We start from the raw sequence: 22,604 nt of genomic DNA on the forward strand, positions 1-22,604 counted from the left end.
CCTTCATCCTGTCTCATCTGGGGGACTATCTGGGGAGGTTCCAATGTTGGTGAATAGATTAAAAAGCATGCAAAATACACAAACAGAGCTTGATCTACAAACCAAGGTGCTGTTTTTAGGATCATTGCCTGGCTCCCCTGACCAGCAGGGCTCTGTAACACCCCATCCTGCAAAATTCAGAGATGTCCCTAACCAAACCCATTTGGGTTAAACTCTTCTAACTGATGCCACACTCCTTGGATACATTCATGGGAAGAGTTAGGCATCGTCGTCTATTCCGATAGAGGATAGCACTATATTCCGATAAGGATAGCACTTGGCCCCAGAGTCACTCCTAAAACAGAAATATCTGCATCCATCTCCTGGCCCTCTCTTTCTCCCTCGTTTCTACTCATTCACCCATAGCCTGTTCATTCCAGAGAAGTGACAGCTTTCTTACTTTTTGAGGCACTGGAGTGGCAAATCCACTTATGACAGAGTGTTTGTACATGTGTTCATTAAGCCTTTCACTGATTCTGTGTAATTGAAAGGACTGTTGGGTGTTTCTGTGCTGGCTACGTGGCTCAGCCAGGCTTTGTGGGTGGGACGCCAGCGCCGATCCCTGCATTCTCCCACTCACCATCTCCCAAAGCCGGGCTGGAAACCAGAGGCTGTATGGGAGTGGCCAGGGTTGTCTGAGGCCCTGTGCTCAGCAGCCTGTGCAGCCCCAGCCGGGAGGTGCTGTGTCGTCTCCCTTCTCTCTCCCAAACACTGTGCATGTTCAGCCCCAACCCCTAGCACAGCAACCCGCTTGGAGCCTCAGCTTCCAACTCTGCCTAAAGTCAATCCTGGTCTCTTCTTCAGATGGCCTGCCATCCACGTTAGAGGAGATGTGTGAGCACAAACTATAACCTATAAAGCAAGATGCAAAGATGCATGGTCACTGCAGCATGGCACAGTGCTTAAGACCCTGGCACCAAAAAGGTGTGGGCTTCAATCACAGCTCTGCTGCTCACTGACTGCGTGACCTGGAGCAAGCTGCTTCGCTGCTCAGTTCCTCCAGTTCTTCGTCCCCAAACAGGGATGATGATGACGAAGCGGATGGCAGTGGTGTTGAAGGTGGGAGCACCTACTTCACAGAACTGGTAGGAGGGTAGGAACTAAGACACATAAGGCATTTAGTACTTGGTATGGAGCACAGGGCATTTCGGTGTTGGCTTTTCTTCACAGTCACCATTGATACCGAGTTCCGGCTGAGAATCAGCTCATTCACTCTTAGAGCTGCAACTTGACTTTCTGGAAAAGCGCTAGACAGTGTTGCTCAGGGTCTAACATGGAACAGAAGTAGTGTGGGGGTGCAAAGCAGTCCCGCAAGCCCGGGTTTGGACCCCCACTGCTCTGCTACAGCCCTCGTACAGTCTCTTTTTCCCCTCTGAGCCTCCATGTCTTCATCTGTCTAATGGGGTCAATGTCCCCTACCTGCCAAGGTCACGCTAAGCCTGAAATGAGCAATTTAAAAAGGGATCCTCAACATCTTCCTCCTCAGTTGTGGCTAACCACCAGTTGCATTGAGTCAAGGGCATCACCACACCTTTAGTTTCCTATCTGACTCCATCGCCAGACTTCAGGGCAGTGATTCTGTGTCATCCGTTGCTGTATTCCCATTCCCCATGCCCAGCACAGCCTGGGCCTAGAAGCTGCCCAGAGGCATCCACTGCATGAAGGACATTGAGCTGGCAGATAAGCAGCTGGTACACCTCTCGGTCCTTCCTTAGGACCACAACACCATCTTAGGCCCCAGTTACCTGAGGATGGACATTGCCCTACAGTCCAATTCTACCCCCAGCCCAAGAGGACACTGTGGGGCTCACCCTGCCCTCTGGGACCCCCACCCCCAGCATCTTCCCCATCAGGCTCACTGAGCAGCAGATAAAAGAACGTTGCAAAGGAAGGTCAAGACTCTCAGACACATCTATCTTTATTTGTTTCCTGTCAGAAAATTTCAAGAATTACACCAAAAAATACTTCAGCCTCTGCTGCCTACTGACAAAAATACACCACAAAATTATAAAGCGTTCAGCGGTTTTGCTAGGGACAATTTGTTATTCCGCTTTGGATGACAAATGAATTTACAGGTGACTCAGGGTGATGGGAGGTTGGGGGAGAAGGGAGGAAAACTCAGATGAGAGCGTTTGGCAGGATAGTTTGAGCTATGCTAGTCCTAGTACCCAGCTGTTGCATATGATGATTTCAGCAACACAGCAAGCCACAAAAAAATACCCTTTACATGACCTGTCGGAGACTCGTGAGGAAGCAGTACCACATCTCAAATAACCAACTCTCCCAGCCGGTTCTGGCCCTGTGGGTCCTGGAGCTGACACCCTGCAGAACTGGCCTCCCTGAAACGTTTATGAGAGGCAGGGGAATGCCTCATACGGTTCCAGGGAACTGGGAGGCCTGGTCAAGGCTGGATGCTGCCTCCTTGTCAGGAGCTTCTAGAACTCAGTTGGGGAGTTTGGACAAATGTCCCCTTTTAACACAACGAAGTGGGCAAAAGACAGTCCCGTTTTTCAGTTTCCTTTAGAAATGGTTTGGCATTGTGGCGGCCCTGATCTTCAGATCTCTTCCTGGCTGTTACCTGAGGCTCCTGGTTGGAATCCTATTGTTGTTGCTATTTTTAGCAGCACTTTGGGAAACAACAAACAAACAAGAACTGAAAAGTCGGTGCCTGTGCTCATCGCTGGTGGCCCTAGTGTCACATGCCTGTCCCGTGCCCTCCTTCTTGCAGCCGCACCTTCCTTCCCTCCCTCTCTCCCCGCTGCTGTCTCATCAACATGGGCAGTATCCAGGTGTGGATCTAGAAAATGCAAGCAAAAGACGAAGAAACTCTGCCCACTCCTCAGCATTTGCTGATGCAGAACCCACTGTCGCAGGGTGAACATTCAGAGCCCAGGTCATGTGGGTCTGCCCAGGTCCTAGTATGGAGGCCAGAAAGTTTGTGCTCATCTTGCAAAATGCACCAGAGGACAGTACGTTTCACTATGGGTTATGTGCATTCTGGGCTTAGTAACGCCAAAATGAGTTCTCTCCAGCTTGGCCATTCCTCATTTCCTGCGTTCCTACCCTGCACACAGGCTAACCGAATAGTCCCAGTCTGTGTCACTCACATATTCTGCACCCCTGAACCCCCCCACTGAAGCTACATTTTCTTATCTAAGAAGCCCACAGAGTCTGTGCTCTTCACTGCCCTTCGACGTCTTCAGATGGAGCCAGTTTAATGCTTTTTGTTCATGTTCTTTGTTTCTTTCCTTTTCTGCTGTTACATTTTCCTAACAAAGAATAAGCAGTGGCTTTAAAAATATCTTACATGGGAACAATCAACACGAAACATGCCTTTGTACATGAGCCTGACTCGGGGACGAATCAACAATACCAAGGAACGAAAAGAAATATCGGTTCAGACAACTCCAGCACACACCATGTTTTCGGTGCGCTCCTCCCCCCACCCTGCCCTGCCCCGCCCCCGCCCCCATATCCCAGGTGTACAGTGTTGTCTTGTAACTGGAGCTTGGCTTAGCCAATGGGGGTCCTCCTCTCCACCCCGCCCCCCATTCTGGCTGGGGCAGGCCTCTAGTGGCCCTGGGTCTTGGGCGGCTTGGGCTCATGGATGACAGCGGCTGCCGACAGCCACGGCCCGATGGCCCGGGCAGTGCTCTGCTTGGCCACACTGTAGTGGCTGATGACTGTGTAGAAGCGGCTTCTGGAATTGGGGTCCTGGGAGGAGTAGTACGCATCCAGGGAGGCTGGGATACAGCGTTTGTGCTGGGGAAGAAAGAGACAGAGTCAGGGGTCATTCAGCAAACTGCTTCCAGCCTGCCTAGCAACACAGCCACCCTGACTAGGGCACAGCTGCACTGGGCTGTCGGCCAGAGGGCAGGTGACAGCTCCCGACCTGGCCTGGCATGCAGCAGCCTTCCCAACACCAGCACCAGCACAAACACCAAAGCTCCACTTAGAAGAAGCCAGACGACCTGAACCTGATACTGACACTGATTCAAGGCCAGCCTTCTCTGTGCACTGACTGTCCGGCTCTAGTGGATGCTCTAGGGAACCCCACAGACTCCCTCTAGCTGGCTGATTCACCTGTCCTCCGGTTGCCTCTCTGGGCTGTTGTTCATGGCCAATGACTATTTATTTCCTCCATTTTACACTTGCATCTCCTTTCTCTTATATCAAAAGTCTTGCCGGGTGCGGTGGCTCACGCCTGTTCTGGGAGGCCGAGGTGGGTACATCACGAGGTCAGGAGTTCAAGACCAGCCTGACCAACAGAGTGAAACCCCATCACTACTAAAAATACAAAAATTAGCTGGGCATGGTGGCGCATGCCTACAATCCCAGCTACTCAGGAGGCTGAGGCAGGAGAATCACTTGAACCCAGGGGGCAGAGGTTGCAGTGAGCTGAGATGGTGCCACTGCACTCCAGCCTGGGTGATGAAGCGAAATTCCATTTCAAAAAAAATAAAAATAAAAATAAAAATAAAAAAAAGTCTTGGTTCCTAACAACATTTATGTAATGATGTATTTGCATTATCCTACAATATATATAGAACAGTCACAAAACAGCACTAATATTACTACTATGAGATAATGAACCTGGGGACTACTGGACAAACTTGGAGGTCTCTCTGCAGCTCCATGTGTCCTCAGAATACACTCCACCAAGGGTGGAGGTGAACATGCTGTCATCATAACCGGTTGAAATATTTATTTTCTTGGCATGTTTATGTCCTTAACTTGATATAGAGCTAGGTTCTTTAAACAACGAACCTCTTGCTTTTTCTCATTTATTTATTTTTAGATATGTCAAACATTTACATAGTTCAAGGACAAATATTTAAGAAGATAGATCCGAAGAAGCCTTGTGTCCATCCCTTCCTCCTGATGAACCATTTTTATTAATTTTTAAAACGTATCCTTCCTGAATTTCTTTCCAAAACAATAAGCAAGTAGCGCTCACCTCCCCTTTGCCCACACACAGGCAGGACCTTCCTTCCATCATTCATCCTTACTGTCTTAAAGAGCGTTCTCTGTCCATGTGTGTAGGCCTTCCTTCCTTATTTTCCCAGTTGTAGTGACGTTCGCTGTGTGGATGTGTCACAGTTTACTCAACTGTCCCCTACTGTTCCCATTGTTTTGAGTCTTCCCGAACCTCAGCTTCTTTTTTTTTGAGACGGAGTCTTGCTCTGTCCCCCAGGCTGGAGTGCAATGGCGTGACCTCGGCTTACCGCAACCTCTACCTCTCGGGTTAAAGCGATTCTCCTACCTCAGCCTCCCAAGTAGCTGGGATTACAGGTATGCGCCACCACACCTGGCTAATTTTGTATTTTTAGTAGAGATGGGGTTTCTCCATGTTGGTCAGGACGCTCTCAGAACCTCAGTTTCTGACCACTTGAAGTGTAGTCTAGGAAGCCAGATGTGAACCCCCTCCATGGAAGTTGAGGAGGTCAGATTACACCCTTGGTGGAGTGTATTCTAAGGACACGTGGAGCTGCAGAGAAACCTCCAAGTTCGTTCAGTAGTCTCCCGGTTCATTACCTCTTAGTAGTAACATTGGTGCTATTTTGTGACTGTTCTATATTTATTGTAGGATAAGGCAAATACGTCATTTCATGAACGTTGTTAGGAGCCAAGACTTTTGATATAAGAGAAAAGAGATGTAAGTATATAATGGAGGAAATAAACAGTCACTGGCTGTGAGCAATGGCCCAGAGAGGCAACCAGGCAATAGGTGAGTCAACCAGCTAGAGGCGTTCAGATTGGAGTGTAATCCAGGCGGTGCAGAACCGAAGGATACACATTTTTAGGCTGGCACACTTCCTATCTGATCTCCCCACATCAAAACATAATTATTGTGATGTCTTGGAAAACCCTCTTAACTAAACACTCTCTACATTTAATTCCTCATGTGTGAAATGGGAGCCAAAGAAACCGTATTTCTCAGAATGGTTGTACAGCCCAATTGAGATAATGTTTAAGGAAACATCCAGCAAAGGTTCTGATGTATTAGAGATACTCAGCAAACAGTAATTATAAATATTAATAGCATCAGCTGTGTTCGCTCTGAAACAGACTCTGTCTTTATTGCAACTAACATTTGTTGAGAGTGCATTATCTAATAGGCCCTTTGTTAACTGATTTTACTTAAATTCTTTCCTTAAGGCCTCCCAAAAATCCTGGGAGCAGGCATTATCAGCCCCCATTTTTCAGGGGAGAAAATGAGGTTCAGAGGGGCAAGGGGACTCCCGGAGGTCATGCAGCAGGTTCCATTCTCTCAGAGGAGTTTAATCAGAGAGTGGGTCAAGGGGAGACTTGTAGACAGAGCTTCAAAGAACCTCAGAGGCACCAGCCCTGCCTTCACGCCTCTGGAGGGCCACTGCAAGGGTAAGCAAACAGCCATTGAGCCAGGAAGGCCCACACCAAGCTGAGCTTTTCCAAAATGGAACAGTCCACATCAAGAGGTAGTGAGCTGCTTCCCTCATTGCTGATGTACCGTAGAAGCTGGACCACCTCCTGACCCTGGAGAGCACCATCTTGGGGGAGGAACTCTACTGCCTACTGGAGACTGAGTCCCTGAGGAAAACTTGGAAACTCCTTGCCAAACACATATTCCATTTTAAACAGTCGGTAGGGAGGTTGTCATACTCAGAATTTGGACACCAGTGAAGAGAAGACATTGATTAACTCTCTTACTGAACTTGAAAGTGACCTGGGGTTACCCAACCACCTCTTACCTTATAGACGAATCCCTCTGGGCAGCTGTGGTCATAGGTGAAGGCTTTGTAAACCACCAGGAACACGATGCACGCAAGGAAAGCTAGGGCCAGGCTGACAAGGATGGTGACCTGGAGCAACACAAAATTGAGAGTCATCCAGCCTCAGTCTGCCCACCTTCAGTATCTGCATGCAGCCTTCAGAGCCTAGGACTGGCAGGCAGCGTGGTATGCTAGAAAGGGGGACAGGTCCAAGGAACTCGCTCTGTCTTGGCTTTGTTACTAACTTGCAGTGTTAGGCAAATCACCTGTGCTCTTTGGGCCTGTTTACCCCTTCTTCAGGGTAATCTCTGAAGCTCCGGTTTTGTTTTGTTTTGCTTTGTTTTGTTTGTTTGTTTGTTGTTGTGAGATGAAGTCTCACTCTGTCACCCAGACTGGAGAGCTGGAGTGCAATGGCGCCATCTCAGCTCACTGCAACCTTCGCCTCCCGGGTTCAAGCGCCTCTCCCTGCCTCAGGCTTCCAAGTAACTGGGATTACAGGCACCCACCAACACACCCAGCTAATTTTTGTATTTTTTAGTAGAGTCGGGGTTTCACCATGTTGGCCAGGCTGGTCTTGAACTCCTGATCTCAGGTGGTCTGCCTGCCTTGGCCTCTCAAAGTGCTGGGATTACAGGCATGAGCCACTGCGCCTGACCGCTCCTTTCTGATTTAACATGTGATTTCCCCCTCATTTTACTTTTCCTGATAACTATGTGGGATGTAGGGTGGTTGATCAATAAGCCGTCACTTTCAGTGCTTCCTGCTTTCCATCCCTACCCCACGCCACCACTGGTGCATTCCAACCTTGGACATCAACTGCTTCTTTCACCTTTACTTGGACATCTAACACACTTTCAACACATTCCCAAACCAAATTCCCGCTCTCCTCCCAACCCAAACCTGCTCCGCCTGTATTCTTCTTCATCTCAGAATATGTCAATTTCACATTTGCAGCCACTCAGGCCAAATATCCTGAAGTCATCCTTGACTCCCTTTTTCTCACACACCACATCCAATCTACCAGAAGAAACTATCATTTCTGCCTTCAAAGACACCCATAACCTGACCACTTCTTACCACCTCAATCATGTCCAACCGGGTGGAAGCGATCATCATCTCATCTGCGGCATCTAACAGCCTTCTAACTAGCGATGACTTCCCTGTCCTTTAGGGTGTATTCAGCACACAGCAACCAGAGAGAGACTTACAAAATCTAAAACAAAGCAGGGGCCAGGTGCAGTGGCTCACACCTGTAATCTCAGCACTTTGGGAGGCTGAGGTGGGAAGATCACTTGAGATCAGGAGTTCGTGACCAGCTTGCCCAACACGGCGAAACCCCATCCCTACTAATAATACAAAAAAAAAAAAAAAAAAAAAAAGCCAGGGTTGGTGGCAGGCACCTGTGATCCCAGCTACTGGGGAGGTTGAGGCAGGAGAACTGCTTGAACCTGGAAGGTGGAGGCTGTAGTGAGCTGAGATGGCACCACTGCACTCCAGCCTGGGCGACAGAGTGAGACTCCATCTAAATAAATAAATAAATAAATAAATAAATAAATAAATAAAAGAAAGCATGCAGTGGTCTCCAGCTCATTCAGAGCATAAACCCAGTCCCTACCCACTATCTGAAAGCAACCTTTAAAAAAACAATACAACACCAAACTAAGTGGGGGCACCATCAGGATTCATCTGAAACCAGTCATTGGTTAACGTCAGAGGCATCTCTAGGCTTGCACTGACCCCATCCCACCACCTATGTACACGGGGGCAGGCATGCCCCCACAACGCTGCGGCATCTAATATTACAAGCAGAATTTGTGTGTGTGTTATTTTTCTTTTTTTTTTTTTTTTTTTTTTTTTTGAGACGGAGTCTTGCTCTGTCGCCCGGGCTGGAGTGCAGTGGCCGGATCTCAGCTCACTGCAAGCTCCGCCTCCCGGGTTTACGCCATTCTCCTGCCTCAGCCTCCCGAGTAGCGGGGACTACAGGCGCCCGCCACCTCGCCCGGCTAGTTTTTTGTGTTTTTTTTTTTTAGTAGAGACGGGGTTTCACTGTGTTAGCCAGGATGGTCTCAATCTCCTGACCTCGTGATCCGCCCGTCTTGGCCTCCCAAAGTGCTGGGATTACAGGCTTGAGCCACCGCGCCCGGCCTATGTGTGTTATTTTTTAGAGCCGGTGTCCCTTTCAGTCAGTTGGCCCAGAAACATGGCAGGATTCTTCTCACAGAGGAAAGGTTCTTTTTGGTTCAGAAAAAGAATAAAAGTAACTTTGGGAGTGTCCATGCCATCGCTTTTCCACCCCAGGGCATGTTTATAAGGAAAGAAGGAGACAGGAGTCTACCTTGCTCCAAAAATATGAAGTTGTTTGTTGGCAGTTTTAAATACTGGACAGGAGGAATTTGAAAAGGAAAAGAGGAAGATGGATGTGGGGAGGATTCTGTCCAAATCGCGTGGGCAGACACTGTCCATGAGCAATTCCTAATGAGTGTGTGTACGAAGTTTTAGGACAGTACTGTTTTTAAGCTACTGTTGACACAATGTGCTGTCCATTCTCTCCATTACCCCAAGCCAGCAGTTGAAGCCCATTGCATGCTTATCAGCCTCCTGCCTTGGATTGCAGTGATAACAGTATGGGGTGAGATGGTGCAGAGATCAGTCCAGTTATCACACAGGCAAGAGGTGGAGCCGAGATGGAGAAATCAAGAGAAGTTGGACTTAAAGCAAGAGATACCCTGAAGACACACACGCACCCTAGGAACCTCCTATTTGAATAGTACAGGAAAGGGGGTCACCCAAGACCATGACCCACAAACGCTGAGGACCCAGGAACACATGATCAACTCTACATGGAGTAGAGATATAAAAAAATTTTAAATGCCCAGATTTCCCAATAGCCAAAAGGTAGAAACAGCCCAAATTTCCATCCGCTGATGAATGAATAAACAAATTGTGGTCTATCCATGCAGCGGAATGTTATTCAGCCATGAAAGGGAAGGAAGGACCAGCTGCAGATGCAGACGGCCCTTCCAAACGTGATGCTGAGCCAAAGAACCCAGATGCCAATGGCCACATGTCATGTGATTCCATCTGATGAGCTACCCAGAACGGGGAAATGCACAGAAGCAGGTGCAGACTGCAGCCTGCTAGGACTAGGGGGTCCAGGGGGTGGGAAATGACTGATAAGGGGTATAGGTTTTCCTTTTGGGGTAATGAAAACGTTTTGAAACTAGACAGAGGTGATGGTTGCACAACATTATGAATGCACTAAATGCCACTGCACTGCTCACTTTAAAGTCGTTATGTTTATGTTACATGAGTTTTCTCTTAGTTTTTTAAGATAAATGCCCAGAGTTCAGGCAGCAGCCTGGCACCTGCAGCTCTGCCCTGGGGACAGGGAGCCAATTTCCTAAGTGGTGACCCTTTCTGTTAAAGGGACATTAAAATCCTGCTGGCATCCCATCCCCTCAAAGAGAACACACCTGGGCCCAGCCAAGAGAGTTGCCTATAGCCACAGGCTCATCCACGGACTACAGTGCAGCTGCAGAGCTCGTGTGTGCGCGGGAGGGAGTTCAGAGCCTCAGCCCCAGCCTGCCATTGCCTCCAGCCTGACGATGCAGGGCCTGAGGGAGCTGCTGGAAAGGTTCCCATCCCAATGACCACGTGGAACCCCAAATCTTGCCTAGGCAGAGTCTCAGGCCTCTTGGGAGACTCAGGAGCCAGGCAAGACCTCCCAACACGGGTATGGACATGCCCAGCCAGGGCTGGATGCGGCCCCTGGTCAGCAGCGGGTTAGTAAAGGGGCACTAGGAGCTGGTGCAGGACCCAGCAAGCCCGCCTGTGGGACAGGTTCCCTTTACAGGGTGGGCTGCTCCACTGCTAACGCCCCCTGAGTTAAGAAATCCCAAATAGGAACTACAGGGGCTGATTCACCAAAGCGCCACCAGGGCTAGAGAGCCCGAGCACAGAGCAGGCCTCCAGCAAATGCTTCTGGAAAAAGACAAGGGAGGGAGGGAGGTCCCTGTGAGGTAGTGGTTTCAAACCCTGCTTCACATTACAAGCAGCTGAGGCGCTCAGAAATGCTGATGCCTAGGTTGTCACCACCCCCATGGGTTCTGATTCCATGGGTCCAGGACAAGGCTCTCCAGGTAATTACCATGTGTAACCGGGAAGAGCTGCTCCAGCAGGACTATCTGTGAGTGGCTCTCAAGCAGCTGCACATGTCAGACTCCCCTGGGATTCAAACATTTCAAATGATCCTGGTGCTCTAGCCCCACCTCAAACCAATTACGCCAGAATCTCTGGGGGTGCAGTCCAGGCCTTGGCATGTTTTGAGGCCCCCAGGTGGTCCCCACATGCAAGCAGTCCTGTGTGCTGACACTTGCCGGGTGTCCTCCGTGACTATCAGAGTCAAGGGCCTAATGCTGACTGGTTGCCGCGGGTACAGCCCAGCCCGTGGGATTCTGCCCAAGCAGGGCTAACTTCCGCCAGCCCGCACCACATGTTCCACGACCCCAGAATTAGGCTGAATGGAGGCTGGTTTAGCTGAAGGAGAGTTTGCCTCCCTGTCCTGAATTTTGGTAACTTCTGCAACTGAAGGCCAATCATTCCCTAAGAGTCTGGTGAGGTCACACAGCATGCTGTGGTGAATGAGGCACAGGCTCTCTCTCGAGGCCTCACAGTCTACGGGGGGAGGGACAGATAGACTGATGGGCGCAGACCCTTCCAACACCGAGGTGACACCATGACAGGCCATCCGCACAGGGGGCTGCTGGACCTAACCAACCTGGGGGTGGGGGCATCAGGGACGTCCTCCTGGGGGATGTGACATCAGAAGTGACTTCATGGAAGAACATTAGGATCGGGGGGAAGAAGGCTCTGAGCAGAGGAAATGGCATCAGCCATGGACAGAACATGGAAAGCACATGCGCTGTTCTGGAAGCATCATAGGCCTTGGCATGACTGGCCCAAGGGTGTGAGTGATGGGGAAGCCTGGGGGCCTGGGCAGAGGGCAAAGAACAGATTACACTTGGGCTTGATCTTAAGGACAACAGAGAGCCAGTGACGGTTCTAAGCAGGGAAGTGACAGGGTCAGAATTGTTTTGGAGTAATGTCTCTGGGGCAACAGAAGGCCTGTTTGCAGGGGGATGGCTGAAGGCAAGGAGGCCAGTGGGAAGGCTGATGTAGTAGGGCGTGTCTCAGGTGCTGAGGCCAGACAGGGCAGTGAGGTGGAGTCAATGGCCTAAGATGTCATAGGAGGTGAGCACAGCACTGCGAGACAAGAGGAGGAAGGGTCGGCTCAGGCCGGCGAGTTTCACAGGTGAGCTTTCTGGATTCTGGATGACGGAGTTGCCAATGATTGCTGGGGTGGGGCAGGAGCTGGGGAGTCCTCATTTGGTTCCAGGGCGAGATTTCCTACAGGCAAGTTTCAGTTCTGCGAGGCAACCTACTGCCCCCGGCCTCCCTTTCTGGTGGATTTGTGAAATTCAGGGGCCCCACGTGCCTGATCCCTGCAACAAAGCTCCTGCCATGCCGGGCGAGCAGAAGCGGGCTGGGGAGGGAAACTCCCACTTCCCCACAAAGCACCTCAACACAAAAGCCGGACTCCACATCAATATTTATTGACTCGGTTTCTATAACCTCCATCCTCAGAGACGTTCTAAAGCCAGAAACAGAAACAGAAACTAAAGCCTGAAACAGAGACGTTTCAGCTCTTGAATGTAACAACCTGAGCCTCGCAATAAACAGCTTGCTAGTTCTCCTGCGCTAGATTGGAGGGTTTCATTAGAGGCACAATCCTCACCACAGAACACACTCTCTCTGCACCCATCTCCCCTCATCCACTCACTCAGCCACTCGTCATCCGCCCTCATCCACTCACTCAGCCACTCGTCGTCCGCTCAGTGCGAGTCTATTAAAGGGCCTACTGTGAGCCGGATGCTGTGCACAGTCATGGCCTCAAGGGGTTCACAGGCGGGAGAGTCAGTCATTCAATGAGCAAATCACCAAAGAAATAACCACAAACCAAGCACTGAATGTGGTCTGAACAGAGCACACGAAGGTTGCTCTTTGATGGGGTGGTCCTGGAGGTGAGAGGGGACTGGGCTCCAGGCAACCCCAGGCCAGAGCATTCCAGGCTGTCCAGAGATCCTACAAGGAACAGGAGCTCGAGGTTCCAGAGGGCCTGGAAGGAGCAGTCTGGTTGTGACAGAGGGGACAAGGAGGAGAGAGCACTGAGGTGAGGCTGGAAGGAAGGCAGGGGTCAGCCCTGTAGGGCTTTGGAGGCCAACATCACCTTTGTCCTGCCCAAGACAGTAGCTCCCCACAGAGGCAGCCCTGGTGCTGTCGGGGTAACACCTCCGCTCAGCCTGCACCCCCTCAGCCACCCTCCGGTCTCATGTACCTCTCCCCACTGGTTCACTCTGTCGCCTCCAGCCCCGGCACCCTGTGAGTTCCTGCAGTTGCTTCTATGGGCCTTGGGCCAGGCCTGGAGCTCCCATGTGCCCTTCCTCAGCAAGGAGAACATCTCCTCAGCATTCAGCTCCAGCCCTGAACCCCAGTCCGTCCCTGCTCTGTAGCTGGGGCCTGCTTCAGCTGCTCCTCCACAGGAGCACGCTGCATCCCCATCACCCCTCACGCCTCCCAGCCACCTTCTACTGGGAAGGCCTCGGGCAGCAAGCGAGTCACACCCTTTTCTCTGTGCCCAGCACAGTGACTCATACAAAGTGGGGATCAGACACATTTCCTGACCTGCAGAGTTGAGTTGAATTAAGACCAGAGAGACAGAGAGAGACACACACACACAGACATACACACACACACACACACACAGACATACACACACAGACACACACAGAGACACACACACTGAGAGAGAAAGGTACACACACAGATACACAGACGCACACACAGAAACAGACACAGACACAGAGACACACACACACAAAGAGACACAGTTACACACAGAGAGACACACAGACACACACACACACTGAGAGAGAAACACACAGAGACACACACACAGACAAACACAGAGACACACACACAGTTACACACAGAGACACACACACACACTTACACACACAGAGACACAGAGACACCACACATAGTTATACACATACAGAGACACACACACTGAGAAAGACACACACACACAGACATACACACATACACACACACAGCCTCCCCCCAGACATCCATGAGCAGACAGCCATGCAACCTGGCCCAAACCACGCCGTGTGCAGACGGAGCGGTGCACGGAAGCACCTGTGTGTCTCCTGTTCTCTTCTCTCTCCTCAACCCGCCACCTGACACACGTGCCCAACAAAAGCACCTTAACCTTGAGGGGAATCAGGGTTTGGGTTGGCACCCACGAAGACGCACCCACGATTCCTCTTCAGGCTTGCGAGATCCAAGAGAGAAGAGAGGAAGAACTCAAAGTAGAGCACGGAGTTGGCGACTCCGGCAAAGACTACAGTCACAGCGACCGCTGCCCCATGACCCTCCCTCCATGGAATCCCAGTGGCAGGAGTTGTAATCATAACAACAGAGGCTAAGAGTTATTGGGGACACAGTGTATGCTACCATCACAATCATATGAAGTAGAATTCTTATCCCCATTTTGCTGATGGAGAAAGTGAGGCTCTGAGAGGTGAAGTGGCTTGCCCAAGGCTCCCCAGTTGGTAAGAGGTAAGTCCAGAAAAGGCACCAAGGTGTCTCATGGGCACCTTGACTTCACCATGCCCATGACCAGCCTCAGTTGTGGCAGGAGGCAGCGCTGCCCACCGCATCTGGGGCCTGACTCTGCAGTGACCCCTGCCTCCACCTCTCCCCCAGAGCCATGCCCAGTCAGACACCAGCTCTGCCAGCTTCTGCCTCTGACATAGCTTATTTATCTCCCCTGCCCCCGTATTCATCATAAGCCCCCTGGCCAGACCACTGTCACCTCTCCCCTGGGTGCAGCAGCCTCCATGCTGTTCCTTGGCCTCCGGTCTCTAGGATTCCAGTCCACCCTAGACTCTCCAACAAGCCAACTTGGTCACATTGCCTCCCTGATGAATGAGTTGCCACACCTACAAGATGAGGGTTCATCCCTTGGCAGAGCAGAAAAGGCCCTTCTGAATTTAACCTCCACTCCCCTTTCAGCCCCAACCCTGGCCCTCCAAGCTCCAGGCACCCCAGTGTTCCCCACCCCCATCATCTTGCAGCTGCTGGTCTCTGCCTAGAATGCCAGTTCCCACTCCCTAACCTGTCAAGTCCCTGCTCACCCTCGACGCAGCTCAACTCTCTCCTCCTCCCCAAAGCCTTCCCCAAAAGTCCTCAGGCAATGTTGAGCCTACCCTGTCTGATCACAGCTCTTCAAGACACTTCTCCTAGGACACTGTAATTAACCTCACCTGTCTGCTGCCCCTCTCGGGACACAGTCTGGGGCAATACTTCCCACTTCCATTTACTAGGCACCGATTGTGCCAGGCACTGTTCTTGGCACTGTACATGGATTTGCTCTTGCAAGCCTTATGACAGCCCTATGAGGCAGGTGCTATTGTATCTTCATTTTTCAGATGACAAGACTAAGGCACAGAGAGGTTGCATAATTTTCTCAAGGTCACACAGCTCATTAAGTAATCCAGCCAGGCATCTAATTCTATGTAGCATGGCCTGGGCTCTTAGCCTATGCCATGCTCCTCATAGAGCTTGGGCTGAGATATTTTATTCACTAATTATTAACTGGGCACCAACAGTGTGTCAGAGATAATTGCACACATTGGGCATACAAAGAGGACAGGGGAGTCCCTGCTTGCATAAAGTCTACCTTTAATCTTTTGAGTGAGTTTCCTTTTCTGTCAAAGGAGAATCATAACATCAGACTCTCGGAGTACTGAGGGTTACATGGGATAATGCACATGGGACCTGACAGAGGGTTGAGTGGTGGCCCCCGAAATATATGCCCACGTCCGAATCTCCAGAACCTGTCAACGTGATCTTATTTGGAAAAGGGGTCTTTGCAGATGTAATTAAGTTAAGAATATTGAGATGAAATCATCCTGGATTATGCAGGTAGGCCCTGAATTCCAGCAGTGCCCTTATTAGAGACATGCAGAGGGAGACAGACCCACAGAGAGAAGAGAAGCCACATGAAACAGGAGGTGGGATTTGAGTGATGCATCCACAAGCCTGGGAACACCTGCGCTCACTACAAGCCAGAAGAGGCAAGGAGAGATTCTTTCCTGGAGACTTAGGAGGAAATGTGGCCCTGCCAACACCTCAGCTGTGGACGTCTGACATCCTGAGCTGTGAGAGAACAAGTTTCTGTTGCATTCAGTCACACAGTTTATGGTCATTTGTTTCGGCAGCTCCAGGAAATGAATACAGTGCTCCCCGCCCCTCCACAGTGCCTGGTATATGTGCTACAAATGTGGGCTCCTCTGTTCCCCCATATTGTCTGCCATGCTCCTCAGCATGGACTTCAAAAGCTCCAGCCACTCAGGAAGACTGCCATATGAACTGCTCTTGCATATCTTTTCAGCCACTCTCCCCTTGGTGAACTCCTAGTCATGCTTCAAAACCCAATTCACCACGTCACCTCCTCCGATAAGCCTTCCTTTGCCTATTTGTGCTCTCACTACACTTTCTGCATCCATCTACCACTTAGCACTCAGCCCACTGGATCACAATTGTTCATTGTGTGTATCATGTGGACAGGGACCAAACCTTATTCCCAACTTCCAACTCATGACCGGGCATGGGATAGGGGAGAGGGTAATTCATTCCCTAGCCCATACCTTATCCTCATTTTTGGTACAAAGCACTGGCTACAGTGAGTTTTCAGGACCCGTCTTAGTTGTTCTATAGCTTGGCAGGGTGACTGAAGGGAAGAGAAGAACCCAGTTGGATGAAATCACTGCATACGGTCATCGGAAGTATAGTTTGTCTGATACTGGAAGAATTCTTAGTTGATCCTGAAGTGGCCTCTTTGTCTTCCTACTGTGCCCCTCAAAGATGAGAAGCTTCTCTCTGACAGCTGGGAGAGTTGGACCCTGAATTCTGGAAAATATTTAGGCAGTTCTCTGCAGTAACTATGGCCACATCGTGACAGGGGTCAATCTCGCTTCTGCTTCTGATGAGCTGTGTGACCTTGGGTAAGATGCTTCATCTCGCTGAGCCCCTTTTTCTTCATCTGTTAAATGGGAACCAAAAAAATCAATCCCACCCCATAGGATTGCTGTGAAGATTAAATGAGATGTGCGTATAAATTGCCTGGCATTATTGACCCAGCCTATGGGCTTACCTGATAATAACAATCAATCACGTATTGGCTATTCAATAATGAGCAAGGCATTTGGCAAGTGATTTTTATGTATGATCTCCTTTAAACTCATGATAGCCCTGGAAGCTGAATTATTACCTGCATTTTACAGCTGTAGAAACTGAAGCACAGGGAAGTTTAGTAACTTGTCTGAGGCCACATGGTTACTGAAGGAGAATAGTCTGCTTAGACCTCTGGAGTACCTCATTCTAAAGCCCTCAACCCTAACCATACCTTAATTGGCATTGTGATACATATTTTCCCGTCCTGCGGCTACATTTGCTTGTAACAGTGCAATGAAGCAAGAAACCATGCGCAATGCGTACTGTAAACTTATTCTAGGAAGATATGTCACCACCCAGATAGAAACCTCGGGAATTAGGAAGACAGTGGAGAAAACCAAAAACCCTTCCACTGTCAGGTCAGGATGCTGATCTAGGACCCTCATCATGTCAGGAAACATGAACTTCATTAACACTCAGGTACTGCTACATCTTGGCATCACAGTGCACAATAAACCAGTCTTTTTTACGAAGAATGCAAACCCTGGAAACCTCAAAGTAATAGAACCACTCACATCAGGGAAATTAAACTTTGTGGGGAAATAAAAACAGAGCGGCCAAACAGACATTTGCCTTCTGTATGTGGCAGCTGGAACCTCCAGAGACAGAATTAGGCCTCCTGGCACCTTGTTCCTGGCTGAGCCCCAAAGATCCTGACAATGGGGCCTGAGCAGAAAGTTCACAGGGGTTGCAACCTCAGTAAATTCTGCCCAGATGACACCTGGGTTTTCCTAGCCCTTCCCCTAGTACCAAGTAGTGAATGAGGCAGAGCCTTCAAAGCCAGAAGGTCTAGACTGAAAGCCCAGCTCGCCACCTGCTCACCAATGAACCTGGGAAAGTTGCTTACCCTTTGGAATCCTCAGCTTACTTCCCTGAAAGGTAGGTGACACTGATGGCTGCCTCACAATAGCTGTTGGATGGCAGGGTGTGGTGGTGCGTAAAAGCCCTCAGGATAGGCCTAGCCCATCCTAATAGACGCTCAGCCTTTCTCCGGGAATGCCTTTAGTTAATTAGCATACATGGAATGCACACATGCATTACAATACTTCATGCCGTTGCAACTCCATGGAGTAGGTGCTATCCATGCGCCCACTGTACAATGTTGTATCAGACATAGATGGGAAGACTTTACACATGTGAGGGGCAGGGTGAGGATTAGAACTCAGACCTGTCTCACTCAGAAGCCCAGCTGGCTAACCCTATGTTAGACTGCCTATAAACCTACAATAACATTACCGTTCATCTTATTAAAAATATATATTTTAATAAATGCACCATTATTATAAGAACAATATTGAAAATCCAAAAGAAAAAACACCTATCATAATCCTGCCATCAATCCCCCACATGCTTTTACAGGCTTGCTTCCTGTTCCCATCTACATGGATCCCAGCTTAAATCTTGATTCCTTCTGTTCTGCTCCATTTTACACACTGTGGCCCCTCCAACTTTGTACAATCACATACAGCATCCTCACGTGCCGAGTCTGGGCCACCTCAGAATCAAGACAGGCCTTGACCTCACCACCTATACGATGGCTCTAAATCAGTACGCTAATGTACAAAAAAATGTCATGAGGAATAATCAAGATGACTAATGCAAAAGGAAAGAGTGCCACGTAAATGCTAAAGTGACAAATTAATGCTTCTTGTTGTCATTGTTTTTATTTTTATCATTATGCATCATTTATGAATTTGGTTCAGCTATCTCCCCAGCACGAAGCCATTGGGCATTACCCTGTGTGGTCTGGGTATTACACTGTATTACATCTGTGATCTGTCCTCCCCAACTGACAGCCCCTCAAGGGCAGGGCCATACCCTCTGTGTTTGAGCTTCCCCAGGGCCCGAGGGCCTCACCCTTTAAGGGTTTTGCTGATGATTCATGTTAACGGGGCAGAAAAGTACCTTTCACATGGATCATTTCCTCTCTGACCCTTCCTGTCTCCCCAACCCTCACCATTCTCCCTGTAGGCCACCAAAGCTATCTTCTTCAACTACTCTTCTGAACACTGCATGCTGGGGCTGAAAGCCCTCCCCTGACTTCCCATCTCCTGGCACAGCAGGTCTATGACTTGACTAAGCATCAGAACCATCTAAGGAGACTGGTAAGATGCAGAGTCCCGAGTACACATGGATTCTGATCTCCTTGTTCTGCCATAATACCCAGAAATCAGCATTTTCCACACAAATACAGGAGGTTTGAATGCAAGTAGCCTGGAGATTGTCATTGGAGTAAGACAATGTTCAAAATCCTTTGTCTGGCTTCTGAATAAAGGAGGGCAAAAAACTCACATCCTTAAATTGTCAGCTACTCAGCACTTGACAAGTATCATCTCACTAAGTCCTACCCAGGATTCCATAAAGTAAGGACTGTTGATATTCCTGGTTTTCAGATGGCAAAACTGACTAGAGATGTTGGGTAAATTGTGGATTAAATAATGGATTATCCAGCCCATTAGTAGTGAAGCAAGACCTAGAAGCCAGGTTTGCCTGGATTCAAAACACGTATTATTTCCTTGGCACTGTGCCATTTCCATCATCTGGCCCCTGCTTTCCGGTCCCACTTCACCAGTTGTTCCTGCTGCAGACACACACACACACACACACACACACACACACACACACACAAAACAGTCCTAGTTCCTGAAAGTTCTAGGCTGTCTGCTACTGGCATGCCTTCCACGGCCTCCCACTTAGACGGTGCTCCACACACACACCAGGAAGCCTTCCCAGACTTCCCCCATGAGCAAGGTCCCCCCAGGTTCCCAAGGCCATCAGCTCCAGTTGCAGCCACACATCACATGTGCTATCACGGCCATGTGACACGTCAGCTTGCCCCGGCAGTCCATGAGCTCCTCAAGAGTAGGGCCTATGCCTCAGTGGCCGCCTACCCAGCTCTTGGCCTGGGCCTGCACAAAGGGCACACAGGTGAACTCGGAAGAACTCACATCTATTTGCTCCAGCCAACTCCAAGAGACAGGCCCCAGAGCAGAGCCAGACCCTCCCCCTCAGCCCAGAGGGCCATCCGTGCAGATCCCGGCTCCAGTCAGAGGCGCACAACTGTCTCGCTGCATCCCCGCCAACCCTCTGTCTAGACACAGCCTGCATTACCATCTCCATGGAGACATGAGCCCGGCAGCCCAAATAGCTTGTTCCATTAAGCTACTTCCATTCCTCAATCCCCTTTCTTGGCAGAAAAGTTGATGAAAAGAAAAAAAAAAAAAAAAAAAAAAAAAAAGAAGGGAAAGGAAGAAGAAAAGAAAGAATCAGATCAGCAAAGTTGGTTTGGAAAATTAAAAATCATCCCCAAATCTCAATGTGCGGCACTGCTAGGCATGCCAGTGGGGGCTTCCCTGCCAGATAAACTATTCCATGTCTCCCTGTAATTCTTGCAAGGATAAGAATAATGCCTGCTAATGCCAGAGTCCAGCATAGCCAGCATCTCCTCTGGACATGAGTCAGCCACGTTGGGGAAGACGGCATTTCTGCCCCTGTGCTCAATTTGCCACTTTGTCCATGAGGAGGAAGGAATCTCTACCTTGTCTTCTACCTCCCCACCCTGCTGCCCTAAACAAATACACACAGACACACTCTACCTAAGAGGAGTCTTGGAGGGCGTTTTTAGTTCACGTAGTCAGCCTGAGATTGGTATCCTTGGAAAAGTCTGCAGGCAAGACTGACCCTTGGCTGGTGTCTGGGAAGCTGGATTTTAAGAGTGTTCCCACCACCCCCAGAACTGATAGGAGGGGCTCACCCTGCCTCACCTGTACTTACAACATGGCTTATGTGGAACACCTGGAGTCTGAAACTTGGGTGGCTGTTGAGCAAAGAGTGCCCATGTGACCAGCCCCCGGTGAAAACCCTGGAGAGAGTCTCTAACCAGCTTTCCTGGCGGACATTTCCCACGCGCCTCTGAAACTGCTGCGGGAGTGAAGCACATTCTCCACGATTCCACTGGGAGAGGATGCTTGGAAGGTGCCTGGTTTCCCCTCAATGCTGCCTCATGCTCTTTTTTTCTTTTCTTGTGCTGATTTTGCTGTGTATCCCTTTGCTGTAGGAGATGCATACAGCCGTATGCTGAGCGCTGTGAGTCCTCCTGGGGAATCATTGGACATGGGGATGGTCTTGGGAGATGCCCCTGTGCTCAGCGTGAAGGCATTCCGTATCTTACTTTTCAGAGTTGAACTCACAACTAGCTATGCTTTACCAGGGACCTGTGCCTTAAAAGGCAGGCACCAGGTTCCAGCCCTTAGCCTTTCTCTTCCTGCCTCCCAGAGCCCAGGCCCCACTGACATCTCTTCCTGGCTGGGTGTGGCGGTTCATGCCTATAATCCCAGCACTTTGGGAGGTCGAGGCAGGAGTATTACTTGGGGCCAGGAGTTCAAGACCAGCCTGGGCAACATAGCAAAATCCCATTTCTACAAAAAAGGAAAAAGTAAAAATTAGCTGGGGGTGCTGGTGCACGCCCGTAGTCCCAGCTACTCAGGAGGCTGAGCTGGGAGGATCACTGAAGCCCAGGGAGTTTTAGGCTACAGTGAGTCGTTCACTCCAGCCTGGGCAAGAAATCAACCAAGAACTGTCTCAAACATGCTAACAACAAAATCCCCAAAATCTCTTCCTTTCCTTCTTCCCTCATGGGTCAGGATGAGGGTAAGAGTCTTACTCTTCCTGCACAGAGAAGCCTGGGGTATCTTTTTTTGGGCCAGGCTCCTCTGTGCAGGCAGAATAAGACCCTCTTCCTGTCCTTCCTGTGGCATCCTGACCCCAGCTATCTTTCAATGAGCCTGACACTAAACACGGGAAAAAAAATACACTCTCTCCTACCTTCTACCTCATGGGTTTCCCTCTGGTGGTGGCGTACACTTTGGACTGCCTCCTTGCACTGCAGGATGAGACCCCTCTTTGGGGTGAGGGTGGGCACAATAGGACAGGAATCTGCAAATTCATTGAGGGCCCCTTCCTGAGCCCCAGCCCCAGCTTTGCTTATCGGAGGTGCTGCCCCTTAGGGTTAGGGATGCTTGCCAGGTGAACACAGCAGTTCTTTGTCATTTGGGGCTTGTCCTTATAGATAGACCTCCTCGTCAGTGAGCCTTAGAAGGCAAGAGTGGTGGGATTCCAGCACTCAAAGCCCTTTTCTGATCCCTGTCAGTATCAGTCTGCAGATGGGGGTCATGACTGACCCCACGTCCACTCGGCCCCTTCAAGGGGCTCGCCAATTTCACCTTTAAATAATACCTAGAAGCTCCCATGTTCCCAGGTCAGGAAGTATGTTTCACTGTGACTTCACCTTTGCATCCATCTGTTCTGTCCTGATAAAGAGAAAAACAGGTCTTGACCTCAGCTTTGGCCTGAAGCCAGAAACACCCAAGCTTAGATTCCCACCCCTCACTTTCTGGGTCTCTTATTACATTTCCTGGGCTCAGCTGTCTCATCTGGAAATGAGAATCCTAATAG

At 49.8% G+C, this 22,604-nt stretch overlaps 1 protein-coding gene across 1 annotated transcript in view; it reads right to left on the reverse strand.

The window, feature by feature from the left end:
- Positions 1–1,939: 1,939 nt before the first annotated feature.
- The window catches only part of NSG2 (neuronal vesicle trafficking associated 2), a 62,738-nt gene continuing 42,073 nt past the window's right edge, over positions 1,940–22,604 (reverse strand). Inside the window, exons 4-5 of the mRNA XM_008015330.3 lie at positions 6,771–6,881; positions 1,940–3,801 (exon numbers count right to left, since the gene is read on the reverse strand). Of these exons, the coding sequence (XP_008013521.1) occupies positions 3,610–3,801; positions 6,771–6,881 (303 nt within the window). The 3' untranslated portion in view covers positions 1,940–3,609. The remainder of the gene's footprint in view (positions 3,802–6,770; positions 6,882–22,604) is intronic.

The sequence above is a fragment of the Chlorocebus sabaeus genome, chromosome 23, assembly GCF_047675955.1.
Source record: "Chlorocebus sabaeus isolate Y175 chromosome 23, mChlSab1.0.hap1, whole genome shotgun sequence".
Lineage (NCBI taxonomy): Eukaryota > Metazoa > Chordata > Mammalia > Primates > Cercopithecidae > Chlorocebus > Chlorocebus sabaeus.